The 14,962-nt window shown below is 42.7% G+C and overlaps 2 protein-coding genes across 4 annotated transcripts in view; both read left to right on the top strand.

The window, feature by feature from the left end:
- Positions 1-7,185, top strand: part of LOC124011406 (septin-8-A-like) — a 28,226-nt gene extending 21,041 nt beyond the window's left edge. For 2 of the 3 annotated variants that reach the window (XM_046324745.1, XM_046324744.1), the window contains exon 11: positions 5,841-7,185. In XM_046324745.1, coding sequence (XP_046180701.1) covers positions 5,841-5,895 — 55 coding nt within the window. In that variant the 3' untranslated portion in view covers positions 5,896-7,185. Of the gene's footprint in view, positions 1-180; positions 1,123-5,840 lie in introns of those variants that run through there. The other variant, XM_046324746.1, reaches the window with a different exon arrangement.
- A 995-nt stretch (positions 7,186-8,180) lies between these two features.
- LOC124010838 (cyclin-G1-like) lies at positions 8,181-13,272 on the top strand. Its single transcript, XM_046323559.1, is given in 7 exon segments — positions 8,181-8,362; positions 10,030-10,276; positions 10,279-10,292; positions 10,560-10,813; positions 11,870-11,948; positions 12,268-12,378; positions 13,055-13,272. Coding segments are annotated over 6 exon segments (897 nt in total). The 5' UTR covers positions 8,181-8,362; the 3' UTR covers positions 13,247-13,272.
- Positions 13,273-14,962: the final 1,690 nt, after the last annotated feature.

The following is a 14,962-nucleotide window of genomic DNA, read 5'->3' as shown; positions in this document are numbered from 1 at the left end:
ACGGATATGACGTTGAAATAATTGCGATCATTGCTAACGCAGCGTTCTCAACCTAGTATTTTGTTTTTACATACGATATTTTTCTTTGATTTTCCAACTCATTTATCAAATTCTATACAAGTTCCTTTTACCATATTTTTACCATATTTTTTGCCATATTTTCTTTCTTCCCTCTTTCAGTTGATTCATGGCCGCGCCGCAACACCAAGGCAACCAGGAATGTGTATCTTCATCAACATGGGAACAAGGGACTTGTTTTATCTTCACTTTTATCTTCGGGGACTATTTTCATTCTGAAATTGTATGAATGGCCTCAGTGACACACCTCTTCGGGCACTACATGTGAGAGAGATGTGTGATGATGAGCTGCCTATGTGTATTCAAGGATCAGAAAAGTGACCATACACTGTGGACTTTATGAATACGTCCCAAATGACACCCTATTCCCTGCAGTATATAGTGTACTACTTTTGACCAGGAACAATGGGGTGTCATTTGGGACACCTTTTATCTCCGGTGCTGATTCCACAAGAGTCAGCAATGTGAAAAGCACTGTGAAAAGAAAATCTGATCTCTGTTATGACAACTTAGCATCTGTTGTTTTACATTCTTGGTGTGAACGTGTGTCCATCTACCATGGGAAACGGACCATGGGAAACGGACCATGGGAAACGTACCATGGGAAACGGACCATGGGAAATGTACCATGGGAAAAGTCTAATAATTAATCCATTGCTGTCTTACATTAATACAGAACTTGTATATGAATATATGCATATTAATACTATATTTGTTTTTGATATATACATATATATTAAGAAGTAGTTTATGATGCTGTAGCTAGATAGAGTACAGTATATTTAATAATAATTTATTACGTTTCTATAGCGCTTTTCAAAGAATCTCAATGTGCTTCAAAAACAAACAAGTAATATATAACAGCCTCCACTCTTCTGGGAAGGATTTAACCCCTGATTTTTGGCACTAAAAAGTCGCTCTACATACATACATACACACACCCGATCGATCAAAAGTATGTGGACACCTGCTTGTCGACTATCTCATTCCAGAATCATGGGCATTAATATGGAGTTGGTCCCCCCCCCCTGCCCTCCGCTGCTACAACAGCCTCCACTCTTCTGGAAAGGCTTTCCACTAGATGTTGGAACATTGCTGCTACAACAGCTTCCACTCTTCTGGAAAGGTTTTCCACTAGATGTTGGAACATTGCTGCGGGGACTGGCTTCCATTCAGCCACAAGAGCATTAGTGAGGTTGTGCACTGATGTTGGGCGATTAGGCCTGGCTCGCAGTCTGCGTTCCAATTCTTCCCAAAGGTGTTCGATGGGGTTGAGGTCAGGGCTCTGTGGAGGACAGTCAAGTTCTTCCACACTAATCTCGACAAACCATTTCTGTATGGACCTCGTTTTGTGCATGGGGGCATTGTCATGCTGAAACAAGAAAGGACCTTCCTCAAACTGTTGCCTCAAGGTTGGTTAGCATAGAATCATCTAGAATGTCATTGTATAATATAGCGTTAAGAGTTCCCTTCACTGTAACTAAGGGGCCTAGCCCGAACCATGAAAAACAGCCCCAGACTATTATTCCTCCTCCACCAAACTTTACAGTTGGCACTATGCATTGGGGCAGGTAGCATTCTCCTAACATCTGCCAAACCCAGTTCTGTCTGTCGGACTGCCAGATAGTGAAGCGTGATTCATCACTCTGGAGAACGAATTTCCACTACTCCAGTGTCCAGTGGAGGCGAGCTTTATACCACTCCAGCTGATGCTTGGCATTGCACAGGCTTGTGTGTGTGACTGCTCGGTCATGGAAACCCATATAATGAAGCTCCCGACGAACAGTTATTGTGCTGACATTGCTTCCAGAGGGAGTTTGGAACTCGGTAGTGAGTGTTACAACCGAGGACAGATGATATTTACGCGCTACGGGATTCAGCACTCCGCGGTCCCGTTCTGTGAGCTTGTGTGACCTACCACTTCGTGGCTGAGCCGTTGTTGTGCCTAGACGTTTCCACTTCACAATAACACTTACAGTTGACATGGGCAGCTCTAACAGGGCAGAAATTTTACAAACTGACTTGTTGGAAAGGTGGCATCTTATGACGGTGCCATGTTGAAAATCACTGAGCTCTTCAGTACAGGCCATTCTACTGCCAATGTTTGCCAGTTGTGATTTCATGGCTGTGTGCTCGATTTTATACACCTGACAGCCACTAATTTGAAGGGGTGTCCACATACTTTTGTGTGTATATACACTACCGGTCAAAAGTTTTAGAACACATTCAAGGGTTTTTCTTTATTTTGACTATTTTCTACATTGTAGAATAATAGTGACGACATCAAAACTATGAAATAACACATGGAATCCTATAGTAACCAAAAAAGTGTCTAAATATATTTTTAATTTGATATTCTTCTAATAGCCACACTTTGCCTTGATGACAGCTTTGCACACTCTTGGCATTCTCTCAACCAGCTTAATGAGGTAGTCACCTGGAATGCATTTCAATTAACAGGTGTGCCTTAAGTAGATTTGTGGAATTTCTTTACTCTTTAATGCGTTTGAGCCAATCAGTTGTGTTGTGACAAGGTAGGGGTGTATACAGAAGATAGCCCTATTTGGTAAAATACCAAGTCCATATTATGGCAAGAGCAGCTCAAATAAGCAAAGATAAACAACAGTCCATTACTTTAAGACATGAAGGTTGGTCAATACAGAACATTTCAAGAACTTTCAACATTTCTTAAAGTGCAGTTGCAAAAACCATCAAGCGCTATGATGAAACTGGCTCTCATGAGGACATCTACAGGAATGGAAGACCCAGAGTTACCTCTGCTACAGAGGATTAGTTCATTAGAGTTACCAGCCTCAGAAATTGCAGCTCAAATATATGCTTCAAACATCAAGTAACAGACACATCTCAACATCAACTGTTCAGAGGAGACTGTGTGAATCAGGCCTTCATGGTCAAATTGCTGCAAAGAAACCACTACTAAAGGACACCAATAATAAGAAGAGATTTCCTTGGGCCAAGAAATACGAGCAATAGACATTCAACTGGTGGAAATTTGTCCTTTGGATTGGAGTCCAAATTGGAAACTTTTGGTTCCATCCACCGTGTCTTTGTGAGACGCTGTGTTAGTGAACGGATGATCTCTGCATGTGTATTTCCCACCGTGAAGCATGGAGGAGGAGGTGTGATGGTGTGAGGGTGCTTTACTGGTGACACGGTCTGAGATGTATTTAGAATTCAAGGCACACCTTACCAGCATGTCTACCACAGAATTCTGCAGCTATACGCCATCACATCTGGTTTGGGTTTAGTCCCACTATCATTTGTTTTTCAGCAGAACAATGACCCAACACACCTCCAGGCTGTGTAAGGGCTATTTTACCAAGAAGGAGAGTGATGGAGTGCTGCATCAGATGGCCTGGCCTCCACAATCCCCCAACCTCAACCCAATTGAAATGGTTTGGGATGAGTTGGACTGCGTTGTGAAGGAAAAGCAGCCAACAAGGGCTCAGCATATGTGGGAACTCCTTCAAGACGGTTGGAAAAGCATTCCAGGTGACGCTGCAAAGCTGTCATCAAGGCAAAGGGTGGCTATTTGAAAAATCTCAAATATAAAATCAATGTTGATTTTATAGATTTTTTGGGGGGGGTTAATACATGATTCCATGCGCTTTATTTCATAGTGTTGATGTCTTCACCATTATTCTACAAAGTAGGAAATTGTAAAAAAATAAATAAAGAAAAACCCTTGAATGTGTAGGTGTTTTGACTTTTGACCGGTAGTGTATGTGTACATTTTACAGGAGCTCTATGCTTTTAGGCTGCTATTAGGGCTCCATGGCAACTATACTATGCAATAAGGGTGAAAGCTACCATTCTATACAATTGAATTCAATATGCTAAAGGAGCTATGGCATACAGAGCTGTAGAACATGTAGAACATGTAGAACATGCCTCTGACTGCTGTTTGTTCTCTGAATGTAACTGATAAAGGGAGAGAGAAGACCTCTGTATGCCTTTTCATTCCAATAAAGAAGTCAAACGGAGTTCACTTGGGCCGTGTATATGCATTGCTCTGGGCCTTCAGAAGGTGAATCATGGATTTATCAATGTCGTATATTTATAGCCTATGTGTATAATGTATAAATGGAATTCCTGAGTTGTACCAGCCACACGGATCACTTCTCTGTCCTGTATCGCTTGGCTGACGACTCAAACTGAAGTCTTCCGTTGCTCTATCGTTCACTACGTAGTTCAGTCTGAGACAGCCGTCATTGAAGTCGTCGGTGGTGACGTCACAATGAGGGGTGTTGTACAAAACATAGTCAGTCATCAGCGATTGGATCATCTCTAACCAATCAGAGTATCAAAGCCAATGACACATTTTAAAAACACTGCTTTAACCAAGTGTGTTCTGGCCCAACACATCGGTTTCAGGGACCAATCAGAAATCCGTTCTAGACATTGTCTGGGAGTTACTCAGATCCAGACTCATTGCTGAGAGGAAGCTAACGTCTGTGGGCGTGGCGTTGCGTTTGGCCGGAGCAAGGAGGTTGGGTAGCTGCATGATCAGATGTAGTAGGGCATCTTTAAAATACCCAAAACGTGGTTGACTGTGGTGTTAACCAAGACCTGGTTGACTGTGATGTTAAAACCAAGACCTGGTTGACTGTGATGTTAAAACCAAGACCTGGTTGACTGTGATGTTAAAACCAAGACCTGGTTGACTGTGATGTTAAAACCAAGACCTGGTTGACTGTGATGTTAAAACCAAGACCTGGTTGACTGTGATGTTAAAACCAAGACCTGGTTGACTGTGATGTTAAAACCAAGACCTGGTTGACTGTGATGTTAACTAAGACCTGGTTGTCTGTGATGTTAAAACCAAGACCTGGTTGACTGTGATGCTAAGCAAGACCTGGTTGACTGTGATGCTAAGCAAGACCTGGTTGACTGTGATGCTAAGCAAGACCTGGTTGACTGTGATGCTAAGCAAGACCTGGTTGACTGTGATGCTAAGCAAGACCTGGTTGACTGTGATGCTAAGCAAGACCTGGTTGACTGTGATGCTAAGCAAGACCTGGTTGACTGTGATGCTAAGCAAGACCTGGTTGACTGTGATGCTAAGCAAGACCTGGTTGACTGTGATGCTAAGCAAGACCTGGTTGACTGTGATGCTAAGCAAGACCTGGTTGACTCTGGTGTTTGTGGGTCAAAGTTTTTTCTTCTTCTCCCAACCCTGCATTTCCCCCACCAATTACTTTAATCTGATTTCATTTTAACCTGAGTGCTAGTCTGTTTGTGCTATCATGCCTACTGTAACGTGTATGTATGGCTTGACAATGAGCAGTGGAGTATGCAAGAGCACAAACAGGTTTGTTACCAGGCTAGTTTTTATTGGGTTATCTGAGTTACATAAGGGAGATTTTGTTTTATTGTTCCCAGGCAATGAATCAATGAATGGCAGGTATTGTCATAGTATTAACCTGCTTCAAGCGAGGGGTCATTATGTAGTGAACAATTAGTCTTGTGATTGCCACATGCAAAATACTGGTCCTTTTAAAATACTAGCTTACGTGTAGCCTACTTTTAGTTATATAATCGTCATGTCCATTAATGTACCGTACACAATTCCCATTGAGTTCAGAAAATGTCAAAGTAGTATAGTTTGTCAAGTAGGCTAATGTTCTGTTAATGCATTCTAACTTTCCTGGGCATGCAGTATGAATGCTTGTGTCTGCTAGCCTGCCGGCTTGTCTCCTGTTCAAATCAATGACCTGAGCTTTTTCTTTTTCTTTTCATAGCTTCTTTAGTCTTCCGTCTGCGTGCTCCCTAACAGCAGGAAGGAATTTAAATTAGAAGACTGACTTTCTACCACGCCAAAAGGATGGCTGTTTTATTCTTCCCCTATTGACAATTAACAATCTATTGAGCTTACTATTTTTTACAGTGTGATTCGAAGCTACATTTTTGTAAAAATATTTGTGCATCCTAAATGGCACCCTATTCCCTATAATGTGCACTACTTTTGACCAGGGTGGCACCCTATTCCCTATAATATGCCCTACTTTTGACCAGGGTGGCACACTATTCCCTATAATGTGCACTACTTTTGACCAGGGTGGCACCCTATTCCCTATAATGTGCACTACTTTTGACCTAAGCCTCTGGTCAAAAATAGTGCATTACAAAAGGAATAGAGTGCCATTTCGGATGCATTCCTTGCTGTGCTGTGCTCTCCTTCCTGAACTCTTCAAGTGATGTTCTTACCTAATACCTAGTCTTGGAGTCTTCCATACAGCTCAGCATATTAGTACACACGTTCTCTAATAGTCAGAAAGTATATAGGCTATATATATATAGGGCTATAAAGTAGTGCATTATATAGGGTGATATTGGGGATGCAACTTTGGTTGAATAAAAGCTGATGCTCTATAGCATGCTTCTCTGCATGATATTTTACACATTACTGTCTTCAATAAGCATAAGATAACTAGCTGAGGTGCCAGTCTGTTTCTGTTCTAGAAAGCAGTTGGTAAGAGAGCAGTAACCGACTGGCATTCAGGCTGCAAGACAACAATTTTCAGATTAAAATCCCCCAGAGTTTATTAAGTAGTTCATTAGGTTAATAAATGTGTTTTCCATGCTGTTGTCAGGGTTTATTTACCCTGACTGTTCTATGTATTGACTAGTGACTCGTCTTATTCCACTGAAAATCTGTAAGTCTTTTATTAAGGACGCTGCAACCTGCAAGAGGTTGTTACGATTGTCTATTTATAAGAAATAAGAACTTTATTTCACAAACTGTGACTCTGTGGAATATGATCTATGGATTAGTCTACCTACTTAAATAGTAGTGATCTTTGTGCTCTGGCGGTTGGGATTGTGTCATTTGATGGCTATAGATCAACCACCAAGGTGTATTTGTCTGAAATTAAGAACAATATTCCAGAAGAACAAAATGAGCTTCTTTCAATTGTTATTTGAAATTTACACTAAAACTACAAAATATAAATGTTATCCTAAAGTGTCCAAGATTATAGTTAAACAATCTTTAAAAGAAGTCGTCTTATAGAAGTGATTGATTATACCCTATCTCATATAGATTTGTATTTGCTCGCTATTAATAAAGCTACTTTGAAAAATGTTTTCACCTCCTCTTTCATTCAATGTTCATGAATACATTCTGACAGCTCTTAAGTTTGGTTTGTAGCTCTTCTCATGTCGACACAGGCTAATAGGGTGTCAAAGCACCACCACACTCTCTCCGCCTTGAGCCCCTGGCTTTCTAGACTGTTCTGGAGTCCAGAGCAATGACGGAGTGGTCCAGGCACAGAGATACTGGTTTCCAGAGCCCCTGGCTTTCTAGACTGTTCTGGAGTCCAGAGCAATGACGGAGTGGTCCAGGCACAGAGATACTGGTTTCCAGAGCCCCTGGCTTTCTAGACTGTTCTGGAGTCCAGAGCAATGACGGAGTGGTCCAGGCACAGAGATACTGGTTTCCAGAGCCCCTGGCTTTCTAGACTGTTCTGGAGTCCATCCAGGCACAGAGATACTGGTTTCCAGAGCCCCTGGCTTTCTAGACTGTTCTGGTCCAGGCACAGAGCTACTGGTTTCCAGTTACCAAATAGTGTACATTTTCTGAATTGTTGGTTTTACATTCATTGTGAAAATGTTACAGAAGAAAGACAATCTGCAAATGGTTGTTTGGAACTAAATGCACAATGGTTCATAAATAATTGACATGCATTACATTTATGGAAACTCAATGTATAACAGTAGGCTGACACACTGCACATGCCTAATGGTTCTATAGATGCCATTTACTTTGTGCAACAATAGACCGTGTGCAACAAACTGTTCAGCGTGTCCACAATATGGCCTAACACATATCCTGGAGATAGGACAGTGAGTTCGAAAGGAACTCTGTGCGTTCCAAGGTGCCGGGGCTCGTTCTTTCTCCAAAGACCTGCCTCTACTCTGCCCATGATAACATAACCCCACCCACTACTGTGAAGGGTGTGACTTTCTTGCTGATGGATGGGTTTATATCGAATGAAAACGGAGAAGTAGGGTGTGTCGTTTCACCACTGGCCAATTAGACCTTGCTATTTTTGGGCATGGTCTTGGAGTAGTACTAAAGGCTGAAAAACCCTTTTCTTTCGCCTTACGCCAAGGGTAAGGGGTGTGCATAGGAGGTTGAATTAAATTTGCTGAATGCTTTCTTATTTTGAAGTACCTACTGTAATCTGTTCCTGTAACTATTGTCTTTTATACGTTTGGATACGTTCCACTGCAACAACCAACGCTCCTCATCAAATACAAGGTAAGAGCACTCATTTTCACCATTATACATCTTTCTCGTTGATTTCCAGGCGCTAGTTACAATGGTGAACCGTGTCGTTATGTAGCCATATTGTTTCAACGATATCCTACATGGTCGTTGAGTTATTTTGGATGTTGTAGCCTTAACGGGTTACCGGTTTATTTTGCCATGGCCTACTGTCCCATTTTCTGTGCCTTCAACTCATAAAAGCGCCTGTTTTGTGAATAATCTCTGTTGTAGATGCAATTTTAACAATAACATCCAATTGATAATGCAGACACTTGTTGTTTTGGATCCGAAATATGTATACGTTGTTGTAGTATTAGCTGCGTTTAAGTCACTACCGTCGGTGTTTCGGCTCCTCCATTGGTCTCTATGGGCAGGGAACATGTCCTGACAGACCTCGCTGCGTAAAGACGCAGGCTCCTTAACTTTTTATTTGTTCACATCTCACACTAGTAAAGATTTTGTCGTTTTTCTATTTTAAATGGTATTGGTTTATTGTTCGTTTCAACTGGATGTCTAACGGTTTACACAGAGAGATACTTATATCATTTGGCGGGTGTATGTGATAGACGAGCTACTTTTTTAACATGTCCAGACATGTCCCATACAGTAAGTAGTAAGTTGCCTCCCCCTATAGTAGGTTTCAGACCAGTTCGATCCAGTTCGTTATACATATTCATGGTGACCGGGGAGAAGGAGGACATGACGATAGACTGTAATCAGCTAGATCAGGGGACTTGAACCGTATCTTACCCAGGGACCCCCCTCCCAGGTAAACCGGCGATCCAGGAACCCACATCATACGTCTAATCATCAGGTGAATTATAAGGACAAGTAATCAACATTTGAGAAGTACTTTATTTTACGGAAATGTCAACTCTAACATGGGGTATTAGCTAGAAAGGCAACTCAAAACACATTTTCGCTAAGAGCAGAGTTTGAGCTCCATTTTTTTGTTTTTTAAAGTCAGTTTACCAGCAGCCAGTGGCTGGCACTGGTAGCCTAAAAGCCCTTTCAAAGCCTAAATCACATACTCCAGTGAGTGTAATGGGCTCAATATTAGGAGTAATAGCTTTGGGCAGTAACTTCTCCAAAATATTCACACGTTTCCAACATACCAGTACCATTGTGACACATACTGCCAAAACATCCCCAAACTTGTTTTAAGTAGGCCAGGCTACTCATGGTTTATGTGAAATATTATTAATACTATCCCTCTTCTTACACAGATGTAACGAAATGGTTACTGTCCTAACTGGAAAAAGCTTAATATTTAAGGAGTTATTCGGGTGGGTTCCAACAGGAATCTGTTCGAAAAGCTTCTCAAATAACAAGGTTGCCAACAAAACGCATACAACGTTTTTCCACTTAATGTGTTAATTCCGAAAAATGTCTGTCCTCACTCTGGTAGCCCATGGACAAACATTAAGAATAAGCTAACGTGGTGAGTTGATGCCTATTCTGCAGTTAGTTAGCTAGGTGAATTGTTTGTGCTACTTTTGTATGCATTGTTGTGGGCATCCTTGTACCATACCAAGTTTTTGGAACAGATTCCTGTTGGAACGTTCCACAAATGATACCCACCCCTCTTATGAATCAATTCCCTTGAATGAATAATGTACTTTAATAATGGCATAACTACATTCTCTCCCTCTCCATAGATGCTTCACACAGTGACTGGACCAGGGGCTCTGGCCTTTGCTGTGCAGTTGAAGGCCTTGACTGACCAGGAATTCAGGTACCAGCCCAAGCTGAGCGGGCTGAGGATCATTGAGACGGCCCATGACAACGGCCTGAGGATGACCGCCCGGCTCAGGGAGTACGAGGTGAAGGACCTCCTGTCTCTGACCAGGTTCTTTGGCTTCAGTGCAGAGACCTTCTCCCTGGCCGTCAACCTGCTGGATCGCTTCTCGCTGTCATGAAGGTAAGACCTGGACATCAGACGGGGTTTGATTAGGAATTATTCCAATCTATGTCTTTTTATTCATTTGGTTTTAGCTGAGTAAGCAAGGGAGGAGAAACGCATGACTGTTAACTTGGTGCAAGGACTGTAAAATCATACATGTCTATTCTGTAATATCAGAATCTTGTACAGGCTCTTCACTGTGGAAATGTTTCAACGATTACCCCTAAAATGAATGACATTCAAGAACTCATTTTAAACACCCTTTAACCTTTCTCCCATCCCCAGATCCAGCCGAAGCACCTGTCATGCGTGGGCCTGTCCTGTTTCTACATCGCTGTGAAGACCACGGAGGAGAAGAAGAATGTCCCCATGGCCAACGAGCTGATCCGGATCAGCCAGAACCGCTTCACTGTGTCTGACATGATGAGGATGGAGAAGATCATTCTGCAGAAACTCTACTGGAAGGTCAAAGCCCCCACAGCCCTCTACTTCCTCAGGCTGTTCTACAGCCGGATACAGGACACGCTTGAAGATGACTGGTACGATGACTGTAGATATACTAGGCTTGGACGGTATACTGTATATATCGAGGGTGTCAAACATATGGCATTCGGCCTGTGGGTGTTTTGAATAAAATAAGATACTAACTCGATACACTTTAAAATGACAAATGGTAGAAAGGATAATGGACCTACATGTTTCTTAACTGTGTCCAGTTCGCTAATAATCACCTGATTTTAGTGCGCCCTTCCGGTCTTCGTGGGAGACCGAATGTGGCCCCCGGTGAAAAATGACTTTGACACCCCCTGATACCGTATATCAGGCTATGTAAGTCGCTCTGGATAAGAGCGTCTGCTAAATGACTTAAATGTAAATGTAAATATTTTGAGATACCCCACAGTATGATTTAATATGGTTTTTCATAATTAGGAATATTTTTTTGAAATACCTGCAGTCAACTTGTGCACTCGGTTAGTAGATAAATCAGCTGTTGTGTTATTAGTTCATTATGAAGCCGTTCCACAAAGCAGCTGATTGAGTCTGTCTGATGGCTTGTGTTAAAACATGCTGTGAATACTCTCTAAAAGTAGTGGCTCTGGATATCAGGGGGATTTGGATAATGTGGATAAAGTTGATGCATTTAACTAAAACTCAGTTTCACATATATACTCTACTAGTCATAAGTTTGGACTCCTACTTATTCGGGGCTTTTTCTTAATTCTTTACTATTATTCTACTTTGTAAAATACTAGTGAAGACGTCACAAAACTATGAAATAACACATGGAATCATGTACTAACAAAAACGTGTTAAATCAAAATATATTTTTGATTCCTCAAATAGCCACCCTTTGCCTTGACAGCTTTGCACACTCTTGGCATTCTCTCAACCAGCTTTGAGGTAGTCACATGGAATGCATTTCAATTAACAGGTCTGTATTATGGCAAGGACTGTATCACCACCCCTGTTGCGTTTGATGTTTTGGTTCAGTGCATCATGTCATTTACATATGACAATTTCCCTTAATCTCTTATGCCTCTTACTCTACAAGCAACTTGAACATTAATTTATTAAAACAAATTCTCTCTCCATAGCAAGGAGATCATGAACGTTGAGAGACTAGAAGCACAGCTGAAAGCCTGCCATTGCTCTTTCACTTTCTCCAAAGTCAAGGTAAGATACCGTAGTTCTGTGTGTCAAAACAAATGTGTTTGTCTAATTCAGAATATCTCAATACTATGTGTCAAGGAAAACCAATTTAACTTGACTATAAAATACAGGAGCAAGGGGCATGTAGGCTAGTTCATGTTGTGACATTGCAGCTCGGCCTATTTTGGGCAGTTGGGAAAGGGGTTTATGAGCTTTGAGGGTGAAAGACGTACTCAAAATAGTTTAAAACCAACTGTAAAATGTATATATAAAAAGATCACTCTTAATATTTAGTTTTCATACTAACCTAATTTCTTTCTTCTCCTTCTTTCTCTCTCCACAGCCCTCTCTGCTTGCCCTGTCCTTGTTGGCCTTGGAGCTTCAGGAGCAACATGACCATGAGCACATAGACCAGCTGCTCAACACCTTCCGGTGTCTACAGCAGCAACTCACTGTGAGTGTTTACTGTCTAGCCAGCTAGCCTGGACTCCGATCTGTTTGTACTGTCTTTGCGTCTGTTGTCACACCAAACATTGGGAATAGCTGTTGGCAAGAGGTTACAAAAAGATCTGGGATTCAGGCTACCACCCCAGTGTCATCACTCCCCAAACATGTCTGTTGTAACAGGGTTGTGTTCATTAGGGCGTACAACAGTAAATGATTGAAATGGAAAACGAGAGGGAAGACACGCTCAAATAAAACAAGTTTCTTATTGGACTAGCCCAAGGTCCCCCCTCCCACCCCGTTTGGTGCCGAGTGAACACAACCCAGCATCGGAAGGTGTTCTGTGTCCTGAATGGAGCCCTATGGGCCTGGTCAAAAGTATTGCAGTCGCTACAGAGAATAAGGTGTGGAGCTCTGCGTGTTGGAGCACCAAGGACTATTGCTCAACGGATTACCTAATGTTGAGGGTTCATGGCAAATGTAGGCAAGTTGATTGAACATGTAGGTCATGTTCCATTTTAGAACCTTTGGAATTGGGAACCTTCTCTGGGTTGTTAATGATACAAAGGGGGAAACTGAAAAACAAAAGCTCTCTGATTTGACAGGGTTTTAAAAGAAATTGCTGCTCGGACGTTCTGCATGATAATTCTGTTTTTCCTCTCCACCGTTTCTTGGTATTTCCTCAGGTCCGAGAAGGAGACCTGGTTATCGTGACAGAGTTGGTTATGAAGTGTCTCATTGAGTATTCAACCACCAGGGTCTCCAGGCCCAACAGCCAGAGGCTTCGTTGGATCCTCTCTGGCAGAACGCAACGCACGTTGAAACACAGCTACTACAAGATCGCCCATATGCCCACAATCCCCGAGTCCGCCTACTGAACCCTGGGGCTGGGTGACCACTGATACCAAAGTAGGAATACACTGATACAAAAGGAGTAGGTTACCACTTCTCCCCTAAAAAAAACATTTTGTTTTTCAGTTTAAATGGGGGAGGAAAGAAATTGCCTAAGAGCCCCCCCAAAAAACTACAACTTCTTGTACTCTGCTGTTGCTACGTGGTCACCTACCTCCATCACTAACCTATTTCCCTTACAGAACTGCATTATGGATAATGCAGTTCTTTAAGGGGAAAACCTGTAACAAACTTATTTCCCCCTTTCCTGGTTTTTGTTCTCATGGTACTTTTTGAATAAGCTCACTATTTATTAGCCTGCATCTGCTTCATTGACTAAGTGTGCATCTGAAATGGCACCCTATTCCCTATATAGTGCACTACTTTTGATAAGAGCTGCTTTTGTTCCTTGAAGGGAATAGGGTGCCATTGAGAACGCACACTAAGGGAGTAATGCCCGGTCAAGAGTGGTTTATCCGCTGCCACCTAGCAAAGGTTAAATCCTTCCTGGTTGAAATGCGTGCACGCGTGTATACAGTATGTTCTTATCTGAATCAGTACCAACATGAATACTCTGCATAGTATTCTATCGTGGTTGCTGGTTTTAAGCAATGAAGTATAGAACCACCTAGGTCCTCAGTCCACTATGTGGAAGAGGAGGGAGAAGGGTTTTGTGAAAATGCAAAAACAATGGAACCAAGAAATCGGACCCAAAACCCTTAACTTCCACCCTAGGTTGATGAACTGGCCTAAATGCACACTCCTCTACCCAAGGTGAATGGTTCCTTTTTTACTATTGAAATATTGATGTTTTTTTATTGTACTTGTGGAGGACATGTGAGGGTTTCCTCGGCGGTGAGGGTTTCCTCGGCGGTGAGGGTTTCCTCGGCGGTGAGGGTTTCCTCGGCGGCGAGGGTTTCCTCGGCGGCGAGGGTTTCCTCGGCGGTGAGGGTTTCCTCGGCGGTGAGGGTTTCCTCGGCGGTGAGGGTTTCCTCGGCGGTGAGGGTTTCCTCGGCGGTGAGGGTTTCGGCGAGGGTTTCACTCGCGGTGAGGGTTTCCTCGGCGGCGAGGGTGAGGGTTTCCTCGGCGGTGAGGGTTTCCTCGGCGGTGAGGGTTTCCTCGGCGGTGAGGGTTTCCTCGGCGGTGAGGGTTTCCTCGGCGGTGAGGGTTTCCTCGGCGGTGAGGGTTTCCTCGGCGGTGAGGGTTTCCTCGGCGGTGAGGGTTTCCTCGGCGGTGAGGGTTTCCTCGGCGGTGAGGGTTTCCTCGGCGGTGAGGGTTTCCTCGGCGGTGAGGGTTTCCTCGGCGGTGAGGGTTTCCTCGGCGGTGAGGGTTTCCTCGGCGGTGAGGGTTTCCTCGGCGGTGAGGTGATCCTGCACATGCATTGGTTTTTAGCTTGCAGGTTAGCATGCTGAAACTGGCTGTGGATGACATGGTATCCCACTAGGGTGCCATTTTGGACACGACCACTATCTTCTAATATAATGTTAACTATTACTAACAACGGTTACTAACAACAATCACGATTACATAATGCGATGTTGAATTACCTTGTTTTGTGACAAAATCTTAGCCTTTGGAAAACAACCATTTGAAAAATGCACTCTTAAGTCACTTAAGTAAGCACAGTAGATATAGGAAATTAAGTTTGTGATTTGCATTTGCTAGACTATTTGACCATAGGCCCCACAATTGATCTGAAAAAT

The sequence above is a fragment of the Oncorhynchus gorbuscha genome, linkage group LG23, assembly GCF_021184085.1.
Source record: "Oncorhynchus gorbuscha isolate QuinsamMale2020 ecotype Even-year linkage group LG23, OgorEven_v1.0, whole genome shotgun sequence".
In the NCBI taxonomy this organism is placed as follows: domain Eukaryota; kingdom Metazoa; phylum Chordata; class Actinopteri; order Salmoniformes; family Salmonidae; genus Oncorhynchus; species Oncorhynchus gorbuscha.
The sequence above is the reverse complement of the archived record's forward strand: the minus strand, read 5'-3'. Positions and strand labels throughout refer to the sequence as shown.